General features: G+C 38.2%; 2 protein-coding genes and 1 pseudogene across 2 annotated transcripts in view; 1 reads left to right on the forward strand and 2 right to left on the reverse strand.

Moving 5' to 3' along the window:
• Window positions 1-560: 560 nt before the first annotated feature.
• Window positions 561-2,362, forward strand: LOC125280728 (zinc finger protein 271-like). The gene has a single exon (XM_048211476.1). It carries the CDS (start codon window positions 613-615, stop codon window positions 1,900-1,902), a length of 1,290 nt encoding a protein of 429 aa, XP_048067433.1. The 5' UTR covers window positions 561-612; the 3' UTR covers window positions 1,903-2,362.
• Window positions 2,363-5,476: 3,114 nt separating this feature from the next.
• Window positions 5,477-6,965, reverse strand: LOC125247555 (annotated as a pseudogene).
• Window positions 6,966-13,300: 6,335 nt separating this feature from the next.
• The window catches only part of LOC125247492 (gastrula zinc finger protein XlCGF52.1-like), a 41,703-nt gene continuing 29,234 nt past the window's right edge, over window positions 13,301-25,769 (reverse strand). The window contains exons 3-4 of the mRNA XM_048158825.1: window positions 13,995-14,823; window positions 13,301-13,726 (exon numbers count right to left, since the gene is read on the reverse strand). Of these exons, the coding sequence (XP_048014782.1) occupies window positions 13,681-13,726; window positions 13,995-14,823 (875 nt within the window). The 3' untranslated portion in view covers window positions 13,301-13,680. The remainder of the gene's footprint in view (window positions 13,727-13,994; window positions 14,824-25,769) is intronic.

A 25,769-nucleotide genomic window follows, 5' to 3' on the forward strand; every position in this document is an offset into this window, starting at 1 on the left:
AATGCATGACTTGTAAGTAACAATAAAAATAATATAAATGTAACTATAACTGTTCTTATAATGCATTATAGGTCGAAATTAATTCACTATACAGATGATCTTCATAGAAAGTGTTACCAACAGATTTGGTAAAAACAAATATCAATCTAAAAGTTGATGTCAAAATATGACAGAAATATATTTAATAGTTTTCACTACAGAAACGTGAGATTTGTCTGTAATGTTTTAAATATAATAACTGGAAGATCAATGTACCTCATTCATGTAAAGTTTCAGGGACATATAATTAATTTATAAAAATGCATTAAAGTTATTATTATATTTTATATCAGTTTTCTGGTTTGTTACCTGAGAGTTCACTTTTATGCCTTTTCACTTTAAATTCTTTGTTTTTGAAAAAATGAAGTTTATTCTTTGATTTCAGACCTGATGGAAGAGAGCGATGAGAGTGAAGAACTGAGTGAAGTGGAGGATCATGATAAACCTGGAGAAAAACCTTTGAGTCGCTCAAAGACTAAAAAGACATTTATAAAGGAAAGAAGAGCAAAGAAATTGACAACCTGCACTCAGTGTGGAAAGAGTTTCACATACAAATGTAATCTTGAGATTCACATGAGAGTTCATACAGGAGAAAGACCGTTCACATGTGATCAGTGTGGGATGAGTTTCTCAACCAAAGGTAATCTTGAGGTTCACATGAGAGTTCATACTGGAGCGAAGCCGTTAACTTGTGATCAACGTGGGAAGAGCTTCACGAACAAACGTAATCTTGAGCTTCACATGAAAATCCACACCGGAGAGAAGCCATTCACATGTGATCAGTGTGGAAAGAGTTTCATATACAAAGAAAGTCTTAAGATTCACATTAGAGTTCACACCGGAGAGAGACCGTTCATATGTACTGAATGTGACAAAAGATTTCTTCAGGCATCAGACCTAAAGAAACACTTGACAGTTCATAGGAAGGAGAAGCCACATTCATGTTCTGTGTGTGGAAAGAGTTTTTCACAGCGGTTTTATTTACGTGCACATCAGAAAATTCATACTAGTGTGAGAGAGTACATGTGCTTTGAGTGTGGGAAGACTTTTATTAATGTGAAACATTTAAAACAGCACCAGAGAATTCACACTGGAGAAAAACCGTACAAGTGTTCACACTGTGACAAGAGATTCAGTCAGTTAACAAATCTAAAAACACATGAGATGATCCACAGTGGAGAGAAGCCGCACACGTGTGATCAGTGTGGAAAGAGTTTCACTGTTAAAAGTCACCTGAAGCGACACATGAGGATCCATACTGGAGAAAAACTTTACAAGTGTTCACACTGTGACAAGAGATTCAGTCAATTAACAAATTTAAAAACACATGAGAGGATCCACAGTGGAGACAAACCTTACTGTGACAAGAGATTCAGTCGGTCAGCAACTCTGAAAACACATGAGAGGATCAACACTGAAAAACAACCCTACAAGTGTTCATACTGTGAGAAGAGATTCAGTCATTTAGCAAATCTGAAACCACATGAGAGGATTCACACTGGAGAGAAGCCGTACACATGTGATCAGTGCAGAAAGAGTTTCACTGTTAAAAGTCACTTGAAGCGACACATGAGGATCCACACTGGAGAAAAACCTTACAAGTGTTCATACTGTGACAAGAGATTCAGTCAATCAACAAATCTAAAAACACATGAGCGGATCCACACTGAAGAAAAAACATACTGTGACAAGAGATTCAGTCATTCAGCAACTCTGAAAGCACATGAGCGGATCCACAGTGGAGAGAAGCCGCACACGTGTGATCAGTGTGGAAAGAGTTTCACTGTTAAAAGTCACCTGAAGCGACACATGAAGATCCATGAAGTGGAGAAACCACGTCACTACAGTCTGAGATCACGGTGAGTAGTTCATCTATATGAGCTGAGCAACAAACATTTCTGCCGATGATGGAGTTTCCAGTGCTCCTTTTCTCATCCTATTCCTGTTTTTCCAGCAGCATCAGCCTGAGCTGATCGTTCCTCTCAGGAACCTGATGAATTTGGATCTTCAGCTGGAGACTCTCCTGAAACTACAACAGAACGATCAAATCACTGTTAAAACACACTGTATGGATTCTTCCCTTAAGATCAGTGTGACAAACTAATGACTTACACTTAACAAACTGCCATATGTTTCTATATGTTAATGTAATTTACAACAATAAAACAACCTTGACAATATTGACTTTGCTGTCACTCCTCTTAATCAGTTCTGTGGGATGAACAGTTTAGGACCCTCGACCAGATATGTTGAATGAAAGACCAGGAGTCAGAAGTGCAATTAATTGAAGAATTGACTAAAGAATAATTTGCAGTTTCGTCATTTCTTTAATCTTTTTAAGCACAAAAGAGTGACTGAGTCTAATGTGCTGGAAAAGACAGAGGCAATAGTTTCTGTTTCGAGGTCTTCTAAGATGTCTGGTCTGCTGAAGAGATGAAACTGATCAGTAAGATTAATTATAAAGCAAACTTTAGTGAAAGAAGTGATAGTTCTACTACATTTGTAGCCGGGAGTCAGCTTTGCAGCATTGCCTAAATGTATACATGAGACTAGATAATGATCAGCATCAATATTGATTCCATGTGACAATATTAGATCTAAAGTATGATTAAGATAATGAGTGGGTCCTGACACAATGTTGTTTTAACTCCAATAGAGTTTAAAATATCTCTAAATTCCAATCCTAGTGTGTCTTTTTCATTATTTATATGGATATTAAAATCACCAATAAGGACTTTATACGCAGCCACTACTAACTCTGATAGAAAATCAGCAAATTCTTTGATAAAGTCTGTATGGTGTCCTGGTGAAGTCTGTATATAGAAGCCAGCACAAATGTCAAACGGGATTCATCACGTACACTAGATAACATTACATAAAGCACCATCACTTCAAAAGAATTCTATTTGAAACCAGACCGCTGAGTAATACTGAAGATATTGCTATAAATTACATCAACACCTTCCCCTTTGCCTTTCAGACGAGGCATGTGTTTATCATAGTAACCTTGAGGGATAGACTCATTTAAAGTAATGGAATTGTCTGGTTATAGCCAGGTTTCTGCCAAACACAGCACATCTAGGTTATAGTCTATAATCATATCATTTATAAAGAGTGATTTTTTTTTTAAGAGATCTAATATTAAGAAAACTAAGCTATATAATTTGCTCATCTGTATTATATCTGTTTTTTTATTCAACATCAATTAACTTTTTACACTCAAATGGGTTTGAGAATTTTTTGTATTTACTAATTCTGGGAACAGACACAGTCTCTGTGATGATATCTAGATGAAAGAGTGTTTGGATTTATCTGACTTCTGCAATGAAAGACAGCTAGCAGATGGTCAGTTTAACCAGTCTGTCTGCTTCCTGACCTGGCCGTAGTTTGTCATGTATCAGCTCTAAGACTATGTTCCATATTAATAGAGAAGAGCAGCACCATCCCAGGAGGGATGAATACCATCTCTTTTCAAAAGGTCAGATCTGCCCAAAAACGTCTAGTTGTCTATGAAACCTATATTATTCTGCGGACACCACTTAGACAGCCAGCCATTGAGTGATGATAGTCTGCTAAGTATCTCATCACTCTGGCAAACAGGAAAGGGGCCAGAGCAAATTACAGTCTGACATTGTCTACTCTGAGAGCTAAGTGTGGTAGTGGGTCGTGAAACCTGTAAGGCTTAACCTGTAAACAAATTGTATTTTACTATTGCGGAAAAATGCACTACCACTTAATGTACATATTTGTAAAAAAAAAAAAAAAGAGAGAGCGAGAAATTGTTCAACATGCAAAGAAAAATTTTGTAATTGTTTGTTTTAGAATTTAGGAGCAGGCCTTCCAGAAAAAGGCAGAACAATCCTCTAAGGTCTGTTGAGACAAAGGTAGCCTACCCTTTGATCTCTACAAGGGGTGATGTGGTGATGTTGCTATGGTTTTCTAGGTTGACATGAGTTATATGATGTCACGAGATGGCAACATGGACATGCCAGTGTAATGTATGTATGTATAACATTGCCAAATATTAATTTAACATCGCCGTTAAATTAAGCCTTTGCCATGACACTCAAAATTGAGCTCAGGTGCCAATGATCATCCTTAAGATTTTTTTACAACTTGATTGGACTCCACCTGTGCTAAATTCAGTTGATTGGACATAATTTGGAAAGGCACATACCTGTCTATTTAAGGCCCCACATTTAACAATCCCTGCATTCCATTCGGAAGGGCTCATCCCTATGCCCTAATCCCTTCAAAGGGTTTACCCTCCGGTGTGAGAGCTTCGAAGTGATGAAGGATGTAGGGGTCAAAAAAAAAAAAAAACATTTTTTGGCACACATTTCCATGTCATCTTAACAAGACAATGGGGGAGTAGATTGTGCAAGATGCGTCCTTTGTTTAACGTTTGTTTATTTATTTTTGGTTTATCACACCATATCGTATATGTGTTTGAAACATTTGAATGGACTGATAAAGGGAGCTGTAAAGTATTTTTGTTGAAGTACAATGTCATTTTGACCATAATAATGCACCAAATCGAACTCGTATAAATATTACAGTGGTGTAGAAAAATACTATACATACATTTATAGGTCAAATCAAACTCCTAACCTCCTGTGCCCATTCTGTGATGTCAAAGAACTTCCCTGTGCAAAGGACCATGGGGGCCCAAAGTGTCCATCAGTTGTACCCTTCGAAATCCTTCATTTCGAAGGGCCCTTTCAAGAGGCCAGTTTTGAGTACTTCGGTTTGGAAAAGCCCTTCAATTGTCAAAGCCCTTCAATATGGCGGCCATGATTATTTTCACTCCGAAGTGCCTTTCAGAGGGCAATATATCCGGTTTGGAACACACAGAGTTTCACAGTCACCGTCTCGTCCCTTTTGTTTTGATTGTCATGTGCTTCTTTGTTTTCAGTTCCCGCCACTCATTATTCACCATGGACACTAATCACCCTCACAGCTGTTTGGTATTGTTTGATGTTATTTGTTTGCTGTCACCAGTGCTTCCATTCCTTGAGATTAAACTACGTTGTGTTAATTGTATTACTTGTCCTCGTCTTCCTGAAAGTGGTGCCAAAGGTGCTTCAACAAAGTATTGAGCAAAGGCTGTGAATACTGAAATACATGTGATTGTTTTTGTTTTTTATTTTGAATAAATTTGCAAAGATTTCAAACAATCTTCTCTCACATTGTTATTATGGGGTATTGTTTGTAGAATTTTGAGGAAAATAATGAATTTAATCCCTTTTGGGATAAGGCTGTAACATAACAAAATTGGGCTGGGCTGGGCTGGGTTAGTTTTACCTACAGTCACCAAACTTGGTACATATATTTACAGTCATTAGCTCTGATCAACAGGAAGTCCGCTATTTTGGTTTGAATATGGATTTTTTGAAAAATCGGGCTATGAATTTTAAACTACTACTTAGAGGGTTTATATGATTCAGTCTAAAGATTTTAATATGGTGCTTAGACATTAAAGATGTTAAACTGAGAACGGATAATGGATAGCTCGAAATGTGTTGCCATGGCAAGAGATTAAATAATGTCAAAACTGTAATATATATGAATAGATATGAGTCTCATATCTTCTAAACAATACACAATACATTCATTTCTATATAAAACAATACAAATCTTAGAAATAAACACTTTATTTATTTATTTATTTTCAATTCAAGAAGCATGTCTGAAAAAAATTGTAAATTTGTCTTTTTAACCTCTGGTTGAAAAGGTAATACATACTGTAACCACTAGATGGCAGAATTTGCATATTTTTAAACTGGGTTGAAAAAGCTTGAAGACATTGTTTGATAAGAACGTGTGGTATGAAAGCCACAAATGACTTTCTCACAAGTCATTATTAACATTTCACAATAATGAAAAACTTTCCAAGCAGATACTAAGCAGTCAGAAAATGTCCTTTTTGGTCATCATGACTATTAGGAAACTAACTGTTTCTCAGCACATGAAGATGAACTACTTAACATAATTTCAGACTGCGGTCATGTGGTTTCTCCACTGCATGGATCTTCATGTGTATCTTCAGGTGGCTTTTAAAAGAGAAACTCTTTCCGCACTGATCACACATGTGCAGCTTCTTTCTGCTGTGCATCTTCTCATGTTTTTTTTTCAAATGTGATGACTGATTGAATCTCTTATCACAAAGTAAAAACATGTAAGGTTTCTCTCCAGTATGGATGATCTCATGTGTTTTCAGATGTTCTGACCGACTGAATCTCTTGTCACAGTGTGAACACTTGTAAGGTGTTTCTCCAGTGTGGATCCTCTCATGTGTTTTCCAACTTGTTAACTGATTGAATCTCTTGTCACAGTGTGAACATTTATAAGGTTCTTCTCCAGTGTGGATCCTCTCATGTGTTTTCCAACTTGTTAACTGATTGAATCTCTTGTCACAGTGTGAACACTTATAAGGTTTTTCTCCAGTGTGAATCCTCTGGTGCTGTTTTAAACAGATCGCTGTAGTAAAAGTCTTCCCACACTCAAAGCACATATGATCTTTTACACCAGAATGTATTTTCTTGTGTTTATGTAAATATGGCAGCCGTGAAAATCTCTTTCCACACAAAGAACATGATTGTGGCTTCTCCTTCGTATGCACTGTCAGGTGTGCCTTCAGGACTGTTGATGTTTTGAATGTTTTTCCACACTGATCACATGTGAATGGCTTCTCTCCAGTGTGGATCCTCATATGTTTCCTAAGTTGTGCTGATTGACTGAAACTCTAACCACACTGATTACATACATGTGGCCTCTCTCCAGTGTGAATCTTCATGTGTTCCTGAAGATTTCCTTTTCCTTTGAAGCTCTTCCCACATTGATCACATGTGAATGGCTTCTCTCCAGTATGAACTCTCATGTGACGCTCAAGACCTCGCTTCGTTGTGAAACTCCTTCCACACTGAGTGCAGGTATTGTTGAAAAGTCGTTATTTAGTTTATACAAAAAGTATTCTCGTTGCTTTATAATATTATGGCTGTGCCACTGTAGTGACATGAACTGTTTTAAATATGTTTTAATGGATCTTGAGAAGTTCAGTAGCATTGTGTTTCAAAGATGAACAAAGGTCTTGCCGGTGTAGAACAACATGAGGGTAAGTAATAAATTACATTATTTTAGTTTTTTTGGTGAACTAACCCTTTAACTTGATAGAACTTGGACAATACAGCGTAATTATTGTTAAATAATTACATTAGTTAAGTGTCATTGATCAAATATATATTTATTGATATATACAGAAACATCGGATTTGTCTCTGTAAAAATAATAACTGGTAGATCATTGCAAAGTTTTAATTAAATTATAAAAATGCATAAAATATTAATGCAAAATGTCATTTAACCTCATATTTCGCTCTTTTAATTATTTTTATGCACTGTTACAATGCAATTAAACTGTTTCTTTTGATTTCAGACTTGATGGATGAGAGTGAAGAACCGAGTGAAGTGGAGGAGGAACATCATGACAAACCTAGAGAAAAACCTTTGAGTCGATCAAAAACTAAAAAGACATTTTTAAAGAAAAGAAGAGCCAAGAAATCTACAATCTAGTGTTAGCCGCTTTCAAAACACTGCTTTGAAGTTTTAACAATCTTTTGTTTTGAATCAGTTGTTCAGAGCGCCAAAGTTTTGTTTCTTTTTGGTGTCACTCAAGGTTAAAACACTGTAGTAACATGAACTGTTTTAAATATGTTTTTAGTACCTTGATCTTGAGAGGTTTGGAGACATTGCTGGAAATGCAGGCCTCGCTGAGCCATCGGATTGCATCAAAAATATATTAATTTGTGTTCCGAAGATGAACAAACGTCTCACAGTTGTAGAAGGACATGAGGGTGATTAATAATAAATTTTCATTTTTGGGTGAACTAACCCTTTAAGATGTGTGACTTCAGTTACTTCACATAATATTTATCATACCATAATATTTTATAATAATATAATATTTTTATAGTTTTAATGATGTGCAAAGCTGACATTATAAAGTATTTCACTTAATTGAAAAAAAAAACAAAAACACATCTTGAGAGTCCAAACACATCACTGTGTCACAACCGCACTGCCTGCACCATCAGACACGGACACTTACGCCACGCCCACTCGTTCACAATCACCAGAATTCTGATCACCTGTGCATCATCACCAGAGCCACATATAAGCACGCCACACTCAACCACTCACTGTCTGGTCTTGTACCTAACCCCTTACTGTTATCTGCGTCTACTAACCTGTGGATTACTTACCTGTTCCTGTCTTCATCATCATCTTCATCTCCTGCCTCGTCTTCATCGTCTTCCTTGTCCTCCCTGTCTACAAAGGAAAGTAAGCTGTTATCACCCTAGTTTTGTTATCTACATGTCAAGATATCCTCCTGTGTTCAGCTTGTGTCCGATACCTCTGTTTAATAAACTGTTTCACATTGCACTTACCTCTGTGTCCTCGTCTGTGTCTGACAGAAGACCGGACCCAATGCAGAGCTCTCCGGACACAGGCGGGGACCGCACCGCTGACCCATTCACTGCCCTGGTTCAAGCTGTACAGTCCTCACTGATGCAAGACACCACGAACACCAACCCCTCACCACCAGCGGCCAGCACGACCGTACAGCCATCACCTGCAGCACCCGTCACTTCTTCAGCTAACTCTGCGAGTCCCATGGCCCGACCAGCGACATACAGCCGCGGGGCAGAGGATTGCAGCGGGTTTCTGTTACAGTGTTCGCTGTACATGGAAGCGAACTCCCACCTGTTCCAACATGAGAGAGGCCGAGTGGCATTCACTTGCTCTCAGGACGAGCACTGCAATGGGTGAAGTCCTTGTGGGAATCGAATGCTCCGGTCACTGGCTCTGTCTCCGCATTCTGTTCTCATTTAAAGGAAGTCTTTGGTCAACACGCTGCCGAACTGTCTGTTCATGATCAACTCTTCAACATTCGACAAGGAAAGAGAGAGACCGCTATTTCCTATGCTTTACGTTTCCGCACGTTGGCATGTATTAGCGGTTGGAATGAAACCGCCCTCATCACTGCATTCCACCACGGCCTCCGAGATGAGGTAAAACAACTAACCGTAGTTTATGAAGATTCCATGGGTCTTGAGTTATTAATCCAGAAAACTGTCTGAGTATCACAACGTCTATCAGCCTGTGGTATCACCACGCCCGCTGCCAATCCTCTGCCCATCCAACCATCTGTCGCACCTCCAGCACCAGAACCCATGCAGATTGACACTCAACATCTCACCACTACAGAACGCCAACGCCACATTAACCAACAGTTGTGTTTGTATTGTGGGGGAGATGGACACGGGATTTCCACCTGCCCGGTGCGACCTCCACGCCCAGCGGTGAGTACAATTCAGTTACCTCCACATACTGCTCATCTTACTAAGACCCTTGTGTACGTTAATAATTCTCACTCCTCCATTTCAGCGCAAGCCCTCATTGACTCCGGGTCGGCTGGGAACTTCATCAGTCAGCAAACCCTCCAAAGACTGAATGCACGTCACCAACGCTGCCCAGTCGACCTCAGGATCACCACGATACATGGAAAGCCGCTGGGCCGAGGTCATGTCCACCATTTCTCCCCCACACTTACTCTCTGCATCGGTCATCTGCATGAGGAGACCATCACATTCATGGTGCTGGAGGAGTCAACCGCTGATATCATCCTGTGACGCCCATGGTTAAACCTGTATCAACCCCACATTCATTGGTCCTCTGGCGAAATCCTCAAATGGGGTGAAAACTGCTTCCAGAGCTGTATAACTCGTCCAATCAAAGTCAAACCCAAATCCTCTCCACTCTACCAACAGCTTCCAGTGCAGTCTACATCTGTGGAAAGTCCTGACTTTCCTGACACCCACGTCAAAGTAACCATCCCTCCTGCTTACCGAGCGTTCCAGGATGTCTTCAGTAAGCGGTTGGCTACCAAACTTCCACCTCATCAGCCATGGGACTGCGCCATCAACCTCCTGCCTGGGGCTACCTTACCCAAAGGCCGCATCTATCCACTGTCCATCCCGGAGCAGCAGGCCATGGAGGAGTACGTGCACGAAGCGCTCCAACAAGGGTTTATAAGACCATCTACCTCCCCTGCCGCTTCGAGCTTCTTCTTCGTGGCAAAAAAGGACGGAGGCTTGCGGACGTGTATTGATTATCGTCATCTCAACTCCCAAACCGTTAAATTCAGTTATCCCTTCCTCTGGTCCCTGCAGCCCTTGAGCAACTCCGAGGTGCCACCATCTTCTCCAAGCTCGACTTAAGAAGCGCCTATAACCTCATTCGCATTCGGAAGGGTGACGAGTGGAAGACCACCTTCATCACCCCTTCCGGACACTACGAGTACCGGGTGATGCCGTATGGGTTGTCCAACTCACCTTCTGTCTTCCAGAACTATATGAACGAAGTCTTCCGTGAATTCATGAACAAGTTCATCATCGTCTACATAGATGATATCCTCATCTACTCTCGAGACATGAGAGAGCATGAAGACTCCAAGTTCTCCAAAAACTTTGTGAGCATCACCTTTATCTCAAGTTGGAGAAGTGTGAGTTCCATACCACCTCAGTCCAGTTTCTAGGATACATTATTGACAACCACAGCGTCAAGATGGACCAGAGGAAGGTAGACACCATTCTTCACTGGCTGTTACCCAACACCATCAAAGAACTACAGAGATTCCTGGGATTTGCCAACTTCTACCAACACTTTATCCACAACTACAGTCTACTCAGCTCACCTCTCACCTCCCTGTTAAAGAACCGGCCCAAGTCTCTGTCCTGGAACACCTCTGCCAAGGAAGCCTTCCATCAGTTGAAGCTTGCCTTCCAGTCCGCTCCGATCCTGGTCCATCCGGATCCTAACCGCCAGTTCATCGTGGAGGTGGATGACTCCTCTACCGGGGTCGGAGCGGTGCTGTCACAGTGGCAGGGGGAACCCTCATGACTCCATCCATGCGCCTTCTTCTCGAAGAAGCTATCCCCGGCAGAGCAGAATTATGATATTGGTAATCGGGAAATCCTGGCTATCAAGCTCGCCCTGGAGGAATGGAGACATCGGCTGGAGGGAGCTAAACACCCCTTTGATGTAATCACCGATCACATATCGTCACATATCGTCCTGGAGATCAAAACAACAGAGCTGATTCTCTATCTCGACTATATCAAGCGGATCCTGAACCTGAAAACCCCGAGACCATTCTCCCTCCAGCCATGCTCGTCAGTCCCATTCAGTGGGCCATCCATCAACAGATCCAACTGGAGAACACCCAAAACCCTGCTCCGCCAGGAGGTCCAGAGGGGCACCTGTATGTGCCACCTAACCATCGCCTTCCCCTCTTGGACTTAGCTCATTCTTCACTGGGCTCTGGACACCCAGGCAGGAGAAGGGCCCTCTCGCTCCTATGTCAGCATTACTGGTGGCTCTCCATGTCTCAGGATATCTCCCGATACATCAAGGGGTGCTCAGTCTGCGCCATTCCGGATACTCCTAGGAGATTGCCTGAGGGGAAGCTAGTGCCTCTGCCCATCCCTGAACGCCCTTGGACTCACATTGGGGTGGATTTCATGACGGATCTACCCCTTTCTCAAGGATTCACCTGTGTCTTGGTCGTCGTGGACCGCTTCTCGAAGTCATGCAAGCTCATTCCCCTCAAAGGGTTGCCTACCGCTCTGGAAACGGCAGAGGCACTCTTCCAACACGTCTTCCGTCACTTTGGGCTCCCTGAGGACATCGTATCCGACCGTGGACCCCAGTTCATATCCCGAGTCTGGTCAGCCTTCTTCTGTCTCCTAGGAGTATCTGTCAGCCTATCCTCCGGGTACCATCCTCAAACTAATGGCCAGACTGAGCGCAAGATCCAGGAAATCGGGAGATTCCTGAGGGTTTACTGCCATCGGAACCAGGATTGTTGGAGTCAATATCTACCCTGGGCCGAGTACGCCCAGAAAGGATGTTTGTCCCTGGAACAGGCACTCACCCTGTTCCAGTGCCTCCTGGGATATCAGCCTCCTCTCTTCCCATGGTCGGGTGAGCCCTTGGAGGTCCCAGCGGTAGATCATTGGTTCCGACAGAGCGAGAGGGTCTGGAGACACAAGGCACAAGCTGACGTCAGGAGACGACCCACACCGCAATACCAACCTGGGCAAAAGGTTTGGTTATCCACCCGGGACATCCGTCTCCGGCTGCCCTGCCGTAAGTTGAGTCCCCGCTACATTGGACCTTTCACCATCGAGGGGCAGCTTAATGAAGTGACATACCGACTCAACCTCCCTGCACAGTACCGCATATCACCATCATTCCACGTATCACTACTATGCTAAAATATTACACTGCTCTACTGAAAGATGACTGAAAAGCGCGAGTTGTGACATAATAGGTCGTCAACAGTAGATGCTCAAAGATGTGCCAAATACTGTCCACAACGACAAAACATCAACATAATCACACACACAAAACACAAAGAGTACACTGCACTTATCTTTATTTCAGCTGCTCTCTTTCTGCTGGTTGTGTAAAGCTGTGGTGAGATGGTAGCTTTACAAAAAAGTTCATTTAAGGAAGTACACTTATATTATGATCAAGTATTTTTTTAAGTATGTAGTAAGTGTGATATCAATGTACTAGTAAACTTGTAAAATGTTCTGCTTGAAACTAAAGTTGCCTGATTTAGTATATAAAAAGCATATGTTTTATTGTACTAAGTGTTACAGTAGTAAACTTTAAGTGCACAACCTTGTTTCTCAGTTGTACTGAATCTGTACTACTGAGACACAGGAGACAGGTAAGTTGCAAAGGAAGTCCTTGAGGTAAGCATAGAGGTAAGTCCTTTGATGCGAATGAGACGGGACAATGTGAGGATGTGTGTGAGTGTCTTTTGTACTGGTGCTGATTAGTGAGTTGATGAGGAGATGGAGTGCGCTGTGATTGGTGGGTGTTGTTGCGTGTCTGTGACAATATAATTTTTGCACTTTAATTATACTGCTATGTTTATATATGTGTATTACATTTTAAATGCTTGAAATATGTCTTTAACTGTACTTTAAATTTAAAAACATTTTATTCTAGCTTCATTGATCCTTTTTCTCAACACTTGAATGAGGGTAATTGTTCTGACTTCATGAAGCCTCATGGTGTGAATGAACATCAAACTGACAAGAACAAACTCTTTGAAAAGTATAAACATGATATCAATGGTGAAATAATAATGTAGACAGACAACAATCTAATTCAATGACAGTCATGTGTGTGGTGAAATATGATTTATTATGCATTAGTAGAAGAGAAGCAAAGTGTCCAGTTTCAAGGCTATATGAAAGTATATCTTACATTTGAATGGAAGAGTAGAAGTGGAAGAGAAACTAGATGTTTTAATGAAAAACAATAAAGAACGATATAAAAAAATATCAGATTGTCTTTCTATGCCTCTTCTTCAGCTCCCTGAATATGAGCACAACAAACAAAAACAAATACTAGTTTCCTTTTTAAAAGAGAACTGAGTGATACAAAAGCATTAGGAACATTAACACAAACTGCTGAAGATGAACTTTGGTGATGTTTCTTTGTCACTCATTGACACAACCTCTTTGTTCTTCAGTATCGTGAAGTTTCATCTGCAGGTTCTGGATCACTGGATCTCTCTGTCCTCTCCTTCCAGATGCTTTCTGGTGGTTCTTCATAAAAACAACAGGCATACAGACATGAACAGATATCAGATCAACCAACAAAATGTCATGTCACTCACTGTGGCTGTAAAGAAACTAATGAGTAAATGGATGAATGAATGAATGAATGAATGAGGCACTTATATACTGAACACACAAACTGCTTCACATTCACACCAAGTGTCTCTTCACAACACCATCAGCTATAGGTGGAGAGGAGAGATCTGACTGACTCACACAGAAAAGACTTTGTTGATGATAAAGATGAACAACTTACTGTGATTTCAGACTGTGGTGATCTGGTTTCTCCACTGCATGGATATTCATGTGTCGCTTCAGTTGACTTTTAAAAGTGAAACTCTTTCCACACTGATCACACGTGTGCGGCTTCTCTCCAGTGTGGATCCTCTCATGTGCTTTCAGAGTTGTTGACCGACTAAATCTCTTGTCACAGTGTGAACACTTGTAAGGTTTTTCTCCGGTGTGAATTCTCTGGTGACGTTTTAAACGGTTTGCTGTAATAAAAGTCTTCTCACACTCAAAGCACATGTACTCTCTCACACCAGTGTGTATTTTCTGATGTTCCTGTAAACTTTGCAGCAGTGAAAAACTATTTCCACACACAGAACATGAATGTGGCTTCTCCTTCGTATGAACTCTAAGGTGTGTCTTCAGGTTTATTGACCGAGTAAATGTTTTACCACATTGATCACATGTGAACGGTTTCTCTCCAGTGTGGATCCTCATGTGAGCATTAAGGGATGATGATTGATTGAAGCTCTTTCCGCACTGATCGCATGTGAACGGCTTCTCTCCTGTGTGAATCCTCATGTGAGCATTAAGGGATGATGATTGACTGAATCTCTTTCCACACTGATCACATGTGAACGGTCTTTCTCCAGTGTGGATCCTCATGTGAACATCAAGATGTTGTTTGTTTGAGAAACTCTTTCCACACTGAGTGCAGGTTGTAGATTTCTCAGCTCTTTCCTTTAAAAATGTCTTTTTAGTCTTTGAGCGACTCAAAGGTTTTCCTCCAGGTTTGTCATGATGTTTCTCCTCCACTTCACTCAGTTCTTCACTCTCATTGCTCTCTTCCATCAGGTCTGAAATCAAAGAATAAAAGTTTATTTTCATTTTCAGTACATCAAAATAATAATAAAAAAAATAAATAAATAACAGTGTAGGCTCAACTGAATTAGATTCCTGAGTGTTGATTCAGAATTCAATGGGATATTCTGTTTGAATGAATCATCTGCAAGATTAATTTGTGTCTAGTTCACCCTCAAATTCTACACACTAGACAACTGCTATAAAATATTACTATCACTTTGATGTCTTTTTAACTGTGACATACAGGAAGTGACATGATCTGGTCTCTTTCTACAGCATGATGGGAGCACAAGAAAATAATCTCAATCCATCGTATTTAGTTTGTACAGTGTTGACCGCATTCATCAACCCTGTTACCAAAGTTACTCAAAGAAGAATAATCTATATAACTTCTATATCAGGAACTATAAATCAGATTTTGCTTAATTTAATCTTACAACCCTGTCAGCCATTCTGGAAATTGTACACCGGCATGAAAAGTATGTGAACCCCTTGCAGAATCTGTGAAAATGAGAATTATTTTAATAAAATAAGAGGGATAATAAAAAATGCATATTATTTTTTGTTTAGTACTGTCCTGAGTAAGATATTTTACATAAAAGATGTTTGCATTTTAGTTCACAAGACAAAACAATAGCTGAATTTATTAAAATAACCCCATTCATAAGTTTGTGAACCATTGATTCTCAATACTGTGTGTGGTTACCTGATGATCCACGACTGTCTTTATGTTTTGTGATGGTTGTTCATGAGTCTCTTGTTTGTCCTGAGCAGTTAAACTGAGCTCTGTTCTTCAGAAAAATCCTCCAGCTCCTGCAGATTCATCAGTTTTCAAGCATTTTTGCATATTTGAGCCCTTTCCAGCAGTGACTGTAGGATTTTGAGATCTGTGTTTTCATACTGAGGACAACTGAGGAACTCAAACTCAACTATTAAAAAAGGTTCAAACATTCACTGATGCTCCAGAAGGAAACACGACGCATTAAGAGTCCGGGGGGGTTGTGAAAACTTTTGAAATTCAAATATCAAGGTAAATTGTACTTAATTTTTCTGCCGGGAAACATGCAAGTATCTTCTGTTGGTTCCGAAGGGTAGTACTAAATGAAAAACAATGATATTTAAACAAAATAAGAAAAATTGTGACATCTTCATCCTGTTCAAAAGTTTTCACCCCTCGGCTCTTAATGCATCGTGTTTCCTTCTGGAGCATCAGTGAATGTTTGAACATTTTTTAATAGTTGTGTTTGAGTCCCTCAATTGTATTCAGTGTGAAAAGATGGATCTCAAAATCCTACAGTCACTGCTGGAAAGGGTTCAAATATGCAAAAATGCTTGAAAACTGAAGAATCTGCAGGAACTTTCTGAAGAACAGAGCTCAGTTTAACTGCTCAAGACAAACAAGAGACTCATGAACAACCATCACAAAACAAAAAAACAAGTATTGAGAACCAATGGTTCACATGCTTATGAATGGGGTTATTTTAATAAATTCAGCTTTTTTGTTTTCTTGTGGACTAAATGTAAACATCTTTTATGTAAAATATCTTACTCAGGACAGTACTAAACAAAAAATAACATGCATTTTTTATTATCCCTCTTATTTTATTAAAATAATTCTAATTTTTAACAGACTCTGCACGGGGTTCACATACTTTTTCATGCCACTGTATTTACTTGACACAGTTTGCCGTTTACTGTTTATTCCTGAAAAAAAAAAAAATCAATGATGTAACTATATTAAAAAATTATGGTTACATTGCAAATTGTGAACCAGATATAAATTAAGCAGTAAACTAATTTCAAACAATATTTAGTATTATTTAATATTTAAAGTTTCTCAAACCTCCCTTTATTCAACATTTGTTTAAAAGGAAAAACAGATCATTCTGTTTCATAGTTTGACTGTTTATCTAAATGTGCAGATGTGTTTGAATCTTTCTAGCATGAATGTTGTTCAGCATCATGAATGAATGAAGAATAAACACCAACCTCTTTGTTCTTCAGTATCTTCAGTGTGTTTCATTCTGCAGGGTTCTGGATCACTCATGTTCTCACTGTCCTCTTTAATAAACTCAGTCTTTGCAGATTTCAGCTCTTCCTGATGCTCTGATGCTCGTCTGATGGGAATATTCCAGCATTTATTGGTTAATTGATGTGGGAGGAGCTTTTTTTCAAGTGTCAGTTTATCTGAAGACATCAGCATAATAAATGAGGTGAAAACAGGAACTATTGACATGAAATAAAGAGTGTTTTCAGCAGTTTCTCTGTTAATATTGATGATGCTCAGACTATCAACACTCATTCAACAAGACATTCAGATCATTAGCAGATCATCTCACTTTATTCTGAGTGTTTGCTGACAGAAACTGATTTGAGTCAGGATATATGCTAAAAGACTATAAAACTGCTCTATTGAAAGATAATGATTGAAAGGGAAGGTGTGAATAGTGACATAATAGGCCGTCAACAGTAGATGCTCAAAATTGTACCAAATACTGTCCACAATGACAAAACATCAACATAATCACACACACAAAACACAAAGAGTACACTACACTTTATCTTTATTTCAGCTGCTCTCTTTCTGCTGGTTGTGTAAAGCTGTGGTGAGATGGAGACAGTTCCTTACGAAGAAGTTAATTTAATGAAGTACACTTAAATTATGTTCAAGTATATTTTTTGTATGTAGTAAGTGTGATATCAATGTACTAGTAAACAGTGTTGGGGAAAGTTACTTTTAAAAGTAATGCATTACAATATTGCGTTACTCCCTAAAAAAGTAACTAATTGCGTTACTTCGTTACTTTTTATGAAAAGTAATGCGTTACTTTACTTTTGCGTTACTTTTTTCTCACTGGGGATGGGCTTGTTTGTTTTTTAATAACAACAAAAAAGTTCTATTTTTTTGCAAAAAGGCCCTTTCACACCAAAAGTGAAATCAATAAGCCTTAGGCTGAAGGAAAAGCATATTTACACCTGTACAGTAGAGGGCGCAGCTCAAACAAACCTTTCAGATGTTCTGTCGTTCTGGATTTAAGAAGAATAGGATACAGGAGAAGGAAGTTCTAGTTCTTATTTCTAAATCTAATCTAAAGTATTTTTTGCTTATTAGTATGGTTGAATTGAAGGTCAGCAGCAAAGACATTGGTTAATAATTGAGATTAAATACATAAAGTATATTTGTGTAATTTAATATAGTTAATTATTACAGGTTTGCAAAAATTCTGAGATTGCATTTCACTGTTTTTATTCATTTTGAGGAATACTGAATGATTTCGTGCAAGTGAGATGAGTAAATGCATGTTCACATTTAGTCTAGAACTACAATAACCATCATTGCTTACACAGCGCACACAATATCTTTGCACTGTATTCCTCTCAACATGGGGACAACATGTCAGTCAATAAATGTGAAAAAGTAACTTGGGTTACTTATTTGAAAAAGTAACATAGATATTTTGTTGTAAATTGAAAAAGTAATGCGTTACTTTACTAGTTACTTGAAAAAGTAATCTGATTACGTAACTCCAGTTACTTGTAATGCGTTACCCCCAACACTGCTAGTAAACTTGTAAATGTTCTGCTTGAAACTAAATTTGTCTGATTTAGTATATGTTAAAGTGTTACAGTAGTAATCTTTAAGTGCACAACTAGTTTACAACCATGTTTCTCTATTGTACTAAATCTGTACAAGTGAACTTACATATATTAGTAGTTTACTATGTTACTACTTCAAGGACATTTGCTTTATTAAAATACACTTTGAAGTATACTCTCAGTAAACTATTTAGTTACTAGTTTATACTGCAATAAAGTTTTAAGGTAACAACATCACACTTATAGTTTACAATTGATATATCATTTTTGCACTTATACTGCTATTTTTATTGCTTTGTACCACACTTGATCTGCATCTGCTTGGTCATTCTCCCGAGATCTCGCGCTGCTGCTGCCACACATCACAGGGGTTGAGGCACCTGTTTCTTAACTGATGACTGGGATTACAAATATTCTACCTATTATTGAGATTTTGATCTAACAGTTCCTATTTAGGTATTACATTTTTATGCTTGAATTATGCCTTTAAGTGTACTAAATAAAATTTAAAAACATTTTATTCTAGCTTCATGGATCCTTTTTCTCAACACTTGAATGAGGGTAATTGTTCTGACTTCATGAAGCCTCATGGTGTGAATGAACATCAAACTGACTAGAACAAACTCTTTGAAATGTATATACAGGATATCAATGGTGAAATAATAATGTAGACAGACAACAGTCTCATTCAATGACAGTCATGTGTGTGGTGAAATATGATTTATTATTCATTAGTAGAAGAGAAGCAAAGTGTCCAGTTTCAAGGCTATATGAAAGTATATCTTGCATTTGAATGGAAGAGTAGAAGTGGAAGAGAAACTAGATGTTTTAATAAAAACAATAAAAAAAGGATACAAAAAAATAACAGATTGTCTTCCTATTCCTCTTCTTCTTCTTCAGCTCCCTGAATATGAGAGCACAAGAACACTTATTTAGTTTATTATTAAAAAAAATACTAGTTAATTAGGTACATTAACACAAACTGCTGAAGATGAACTTTGGATGATGTTTCTTTGTCACTCATTGACACAACCTCTTTGTTCTTCAGTATCGTGATGTTTCATCTGCAGGTTCTGGATCACTGGATCTCTCTGTCCTCTCCTTCCAGATGATTTCTGGTGGTTCTTCATAAAAACAACAGGCATACAGACATGAACAGATATCAGATCAACCAACAAAATGTCATGTCACTCACTGTGGCTGTAAAGAAACTATTAATGAATGAGGCATTTATATACTGAACACACAAAGTGCTTCACATTCACATCAGGTGTCTCTTCACACCACCATCAGCTATAGGTGGAGAGGAGAGATCTGACTGACTCACACAGAAAAGACTTTGTTGATGATAAAGATGAACAACTTACTGTGATTTCAGACTGTGGTGATCTGGTTTCTCCACTGCATGGATCTTCATGTGTCGCTTCAGTTGACTTTTAAAAGAGAAACTCTTTCCACACTGATCACACGTGTGCGGCTTCTCTCTGCTGTGGATCCTCTCATGTCTTTTCAGATTTGATGAACAACTGAATCTCTTGTCACAGTGTGAACACTTGTAAGGTTTCTTTCCAGTGTGAATTCTCTGGTGCAGTTTTAAATCACCGGCTGTAATAAAAGTCTTCTCACACTCAAAGCACATGAACTCTCTCACACCAATATGTATTTTCTGATGTCTCTGTAAATTTCCCAGCTGTGAAAAACACTTTCCACACACAGAACATGAATGTGGTTTCTCCTTCGTATGAACTGTCAGGTGCTTCTTCAGGCCTGATGACCCAAGAAATGTTTTTCCACACTGATCACATGTGTACGGCTTCTCTCCAGTGTGGATCCTCTTGTGCATATTAAGATATTGTTTTTTTGAAAATTTCTTTCCACATTGATCACACTTGAATGGCTTCTCTCCGGTGTGGATCCTCATGTGAACCTCAAGAATATGTTTGTATGGGAAACTCTTCCCACACTGATCACATGTGAATGGCTTTTCTCTCAAGTGGTTCTCAAGGTTTGCTGATTGTGTTAAACTGATTCCACACTTCTTCTGTCCAGTGTGAATCCTCTCATGTCTTTTCAGATTAGATGGCTGACTGAATCTCTTGTCACAGTGTGAACACTTGTAAGGTTTTTCTCCAGTGTGAATTCTCTGATGCAGTTTTAAAATACCGGCTGTAATAAAAGTCTTCTCACACTCAAAGCACATGTACTCTCTCACACCAGTGTGTGTTTTCTCATGTCTGTGTAAATTTTGCAGCTGTGAAAAACTCTTTCCACACACAGAACATGAATGTGGCTTCTCCTTCGTATGAACTGTCAGGTGTGAACTCAGGCTTGATGCCTTATGAAAAGTTCGGCCGCATTGATCACATGTGAACGGCTTTTCTCCGGTGTGGATCCTCATGTGAAGCTTAAGGACTGATGATTGTGTGAATCTCTTTCCGCACTGATCACATGTGAATGGTCTCTCTCCAGTGTGGATCCTCATGTGACTCTGAAGATGTTTGGTTGATAAACTCTTTCCACACTGAGTGCAGGTTGTCGATTTCTCGGCTCTTCTTTTCTTTAAAAATGTCTTTTTAGTCTTTGAGCGACTCAAAGGTTTTTCTCCAGGTTTGACATGATGTTTTTCCTCCACTTCACTCAGTTCTTCACTTTCCTCCATCAGCTCTGAAATGAAAAAAATATGTTGGTTTATTGAAAAAAATATAAATATTATTCAAACAGAGAAATATTAAGTGAAATGACATAAGTGATGTAGCCTAATATACAACTGCAATAAAATATTATGATCATTTTGATGCATGTTTCTGTAGTGAGAACTATGAATTATATTTGATCAAAGACACGATTATCTAATGCGATTAACCCCCAGTTTCACAGACAAGGCTTAAACTAGTCGAAGATTATTATTATTTTTTTTTTTTTTCTGGTGGACTTTCAATAAATGCTACTTAAATATCCTAATTGAACTAAGGTTTAATCCTGTCTGTGAACAGACCATTAACATTAAAATATACAATCCTGCCATATTTTGACAAAAAAACAGTTAGACACTGTTTAATTAATTGTACTAAAGACTTTTTAATAAGTAAGGGCCGGTCAAATTATTTTTTCCTTCCATACACATGTGAATGTGGGACATAAGAAACACAATATCAAGCAAATTTCCCTGCATTTCAGTTTAAGTTTACTGTGTCCGTAAAAGCATTTCTTAAAATTGTGACACCCAGGAAGTGACATCATCTAGGCTCTTTCTACAGCATGATGGGAGGAGAAGAAAATAATCCCAGTAGTCAACATTTGAAGTGGATCATCAAAGTTGTCCTAAAACCTTCTATTTTGATCCACTTCATATGTGTATCACTGTATATTCACATACCTAGAAATATTGTGTGAATATGCTTGTGAATGTTTACTAATAAACACCAACCTCTTTGTTCTTCAGTATCTTCAGTGTGTTTCATTCTGCAGGGTTCTGGATCACTCATGTTCCCACTGTCCTCTTTAATAAACTCAGTCTTTGCAGATTTCAGCTCTTCCTGATGCTCCGATGTTCGTTTAATGGGAATATTCCAGTATTTGTTGCTGAATTAGAACTCCAATGATGATGTAATTGTTGTGGGAGAAGCTTCACTTATGTGCAGATTTCAGCAGATTTGCTGAAATCAACAATACATCATTTATGTTTGAACTAATTTACAAGTAGTAAAATAGTAATGCTGCATTCACACCGAACATGCCTGGGGCGTCAAATTCGCGTCAGACACGTCTAGTTGGACGCTTGAACATTTTGAAGTCAGACGCGCGTCTAAACAAAGTGTGTTCAGACATGAATTCGCGTCATGGGAGGGGCTTTCATCTCTTTCTGCACAGATCCTCTGAATAAACACATCATCTCATCAGTTGGAAACCAGTAGCGGCAATTAAACTCGGTTATGCCAGCCGGCTTTTGCTAGCTAGCAGGTGGGCTAGTATCGACGGCTAAAATTATGCAAAGCGTTTTACAACTAACCAGATTGTCTGATTTCTTCGCTTATTCTCTTCCAGGCAAGGTCCTTTTTATTCCTGTCTTGATAAAAATATGATGACACATCATAGAGCTCAGGGAGGCCATACACAGCGACTATTATCTTTGTTCTGGTCTCCACTGCTGATCACGTCATAAACAAGTTACAACCAAAGCGTTACAACACGTTTCAACTCGGGCGTCATGGTGCGTTCACACCAGACGCGAATATTCGCCTCATTCGCGCAAATAGCGCCACAAGATGTAAATTCGTGTCTTTGCATTGACTTAACATGTAAATCACTCATGCTTAAAGGGTTAGTTCACCCAAAAATGAAAATTCTGTCATTTATTACTCACTCTCATGCCGTTCCACACCAGTAAGACTTTCATTAATCTTCAGAACACAAATTAAGATATTTTTGATGAAATCCGATGGCTCAGTGAGGCCTTCATAGGGAGTAATGACATTTCCTCTCTCAAGATCCATTAATGTACTAAAAACATATTTAAATCAGTTCATGTGAGTGCAGTGGTTCAATATTAATATTATAAAGCGACAAGAATATTTTTGGTGCGGCAAAAAAACAAAATAACGACTTATTTAGTGATGGCCAATTTCAAAACACTGCTTCAGGAAGCTTCGGAGCGTTATGAATCAGTGTGTCGAATCATGAATCGGATCGCAGTTCAAACCCGCCAAATGGCTGAAATCACGTGACTTTGGTGCTCCGAACTGCAGATTCGACACACTGATTCACTGTGCTCCGAATCTTCCTGAAGCATTGTTTTGAAATCGGCCATCACTAAATAAGTTATTTTGTTTTTTTTGGTGCACCAAAAATATTCTCGTGGCTTTATAATATTAATATTGAACCACTATACTCACATGAACTGATTTAAATGTGCTTTTAGTACCTTTATGGATCTTGAGAGAGGAAATGTCATTGCTCCCTATGAAGGCCTCACTGAGCCATCAGATTTAAACTAAAATATCTTAATTTGTGTTCTGAAGATTAACGAAGGTCTTACGGGTGTGAAACGACATGAGGGTGAGTAATAAATGACAGAATTTTCATTTTTGGGTGAACTAACCCTTTAACGCTTAATTCGACGCTCAATTCGCGCGTCAACGGCTGATTTGACGCCGATTTGCGCCGCACTAGACACTTGATTTGCGCCGCAGGACGTCTAGACATGCGTTTACATTAACTTAACATGTAAATCAGATGCCCCAGTTATGTTCAGTGTGAACGCAGCATAAAGCAGACATCTTTGAAGATCCCATAGCCTTCTGGTTTATAGCAGCTCTAGAATTCAGCACTCTGTGTTCAAGTCACGCCACATTTACTTGGTTTGCTTCTTAATTATTAAAACCAGGCAATTGGTTGATGAAACATTGATACAATTTTTACAAAATGAAATTCACTTTAAAGAAAATCTTTCATTAAAACTTAATGAAGTGGTCAAAATCATGTCTGACCCACTCCATGTCTCCCGACATAAATCTCATGATAGTCTATCTTACTCATGCTCTTCACATTTCATTTCATAATCAACATAGATTAAATAAAAAATAATATTGCAATATTTAAATATATATATATATATATATATATATATATATATATATATATATATATATATATATATATATATATATAATGAAGTTATTCAGTACACTTCAATCAAATTGTGATGCATCTGTGAATATTAAACTGCAAAAAACTAATAGAAATGTTTTGTTTTTTTAACTATTAATATGGTTGTTTTTATTCATTTAATTAATTAGCATTATTAAAAAAAAAAAACATTTCATACTAGGGCCTTAAATGTCATTATAAGTGTTTCATCACCATATTTGAGTGATCAAAAATGTGAAAAGTATTATATTCTGTTTATGTACTATATTCTATAAGGTATGAGTCAAATGTTTGGACATGAATTGGAAAGTGTGTCCATACTTTTGACTGGTACTGTACTAAAAAGTTTCCAGTGTCTATTTGATTTTAGATGTCCCCCATGGCTCATTATATCGGCTCAGTAGGCTATTAAGTAACTATCTGATCTGAAATGTACCCATATAAAGTAACTACAACAGATTTGATCTACCAAATCTGAGAAAAAACAGTTGGTAACATCGCAGCATCAACACAGAGATAAGTTTGCATCAATTCCCCTCATTCAGTAACAGCAACATTATCACTGGAAACATTGAAACAAACATTCACACAATCGAACTGAATGAACTTCTGATTTCCTCACAAGCTCGTCGTGATTATTTAAGTCATTAAACACACAAACAGCGCTATACTGTTGCAAACAAACTGTGTGAAGAGCATTTTACAATAGTTTAAATGTGCAAAACACTATGAACTGCTCACCTCTCTTCAGAAGACTCGACGCTGAACGAGCGCGCGCTGCGCGCGCTAGTGGTGACGTCATCGCCGCGAGGCTACGTCATCATATCGTCAGCAGGGTTGTAGAAAAACTTCCAGCTACTCAAAAACCACCCACCCAAAATATTTTAAAGCCTTAAATCTATTCTGTGAATAAATTGTAATGTCTATACTTGTTTATACATGTGACATTTTTGCTCCTTTCTCTTCTTTTTTTAATTCATTAAAAAAAATATATATATATATATATATATATATATATATATATATATATATATATATATATATACAGTACAGTCCAAAAGTTTGGAACCACTAAGATTTTTAATGTTTTTAAAAGAAGTTTCGTCTGCTCACCAAGGCTACATTTATTTAATTAAAAATACAGTAAAAACAGTAATATTGTGAAATATTATTACAATTTAAAATAACTGTTTTCTATTTGAATATATTTGACAAAGTAATTTATTCCTGTGATGGCAAAGCTGAATTTTCAGCATCATTACTCCAGTCTTCAGTGTCACATGATCCTTCAGAAATCATTCTAATATGCTGATCTGCTGCTCAATAAACATTTAATGTGTACAATTGTACAAAATATTTGTGTACAATATTTTTTTTCAGGATTATTTGATGAATAGAAAGTTCAAAAGAACAGTGTTTATCTGAAATCTAATCTTTTGTAACATTATAAATGTCTTTACTGCCACTTTTGATTGATTTAATGCATCCTTGCTGAATAAAAGTATTCATTTCTTTAATTTCTTTTCAAAAAAATAAAAATAAAAATTCTTACTGACCCCAAACTTTTGAACGGTAGTGTATAATGCTACAGAAGCTTTGTATTTCAGATAAATGCTGTTCTTCTGAACTTTCTATTCATCAAGGAATCCTGAAAAAAAAAGTACACAACTGTTTTCAACATTGAAAATAATCATAA

This window comes from Megalobrama amblycephala, linkage group LG1, assembly GCF_018812025.1.
Source record: "Megalobrama amblycephala isolate DHTTF-2021 linkage group LG1, ASM1881202v1, whole genome shotgun sequence".
NCBI lineage: Eukaryota > Metazoa > Chordata > Actinopteri > Cypriniformes > Xenocyprididae > Megalobrama > Megalobrama amblycephala.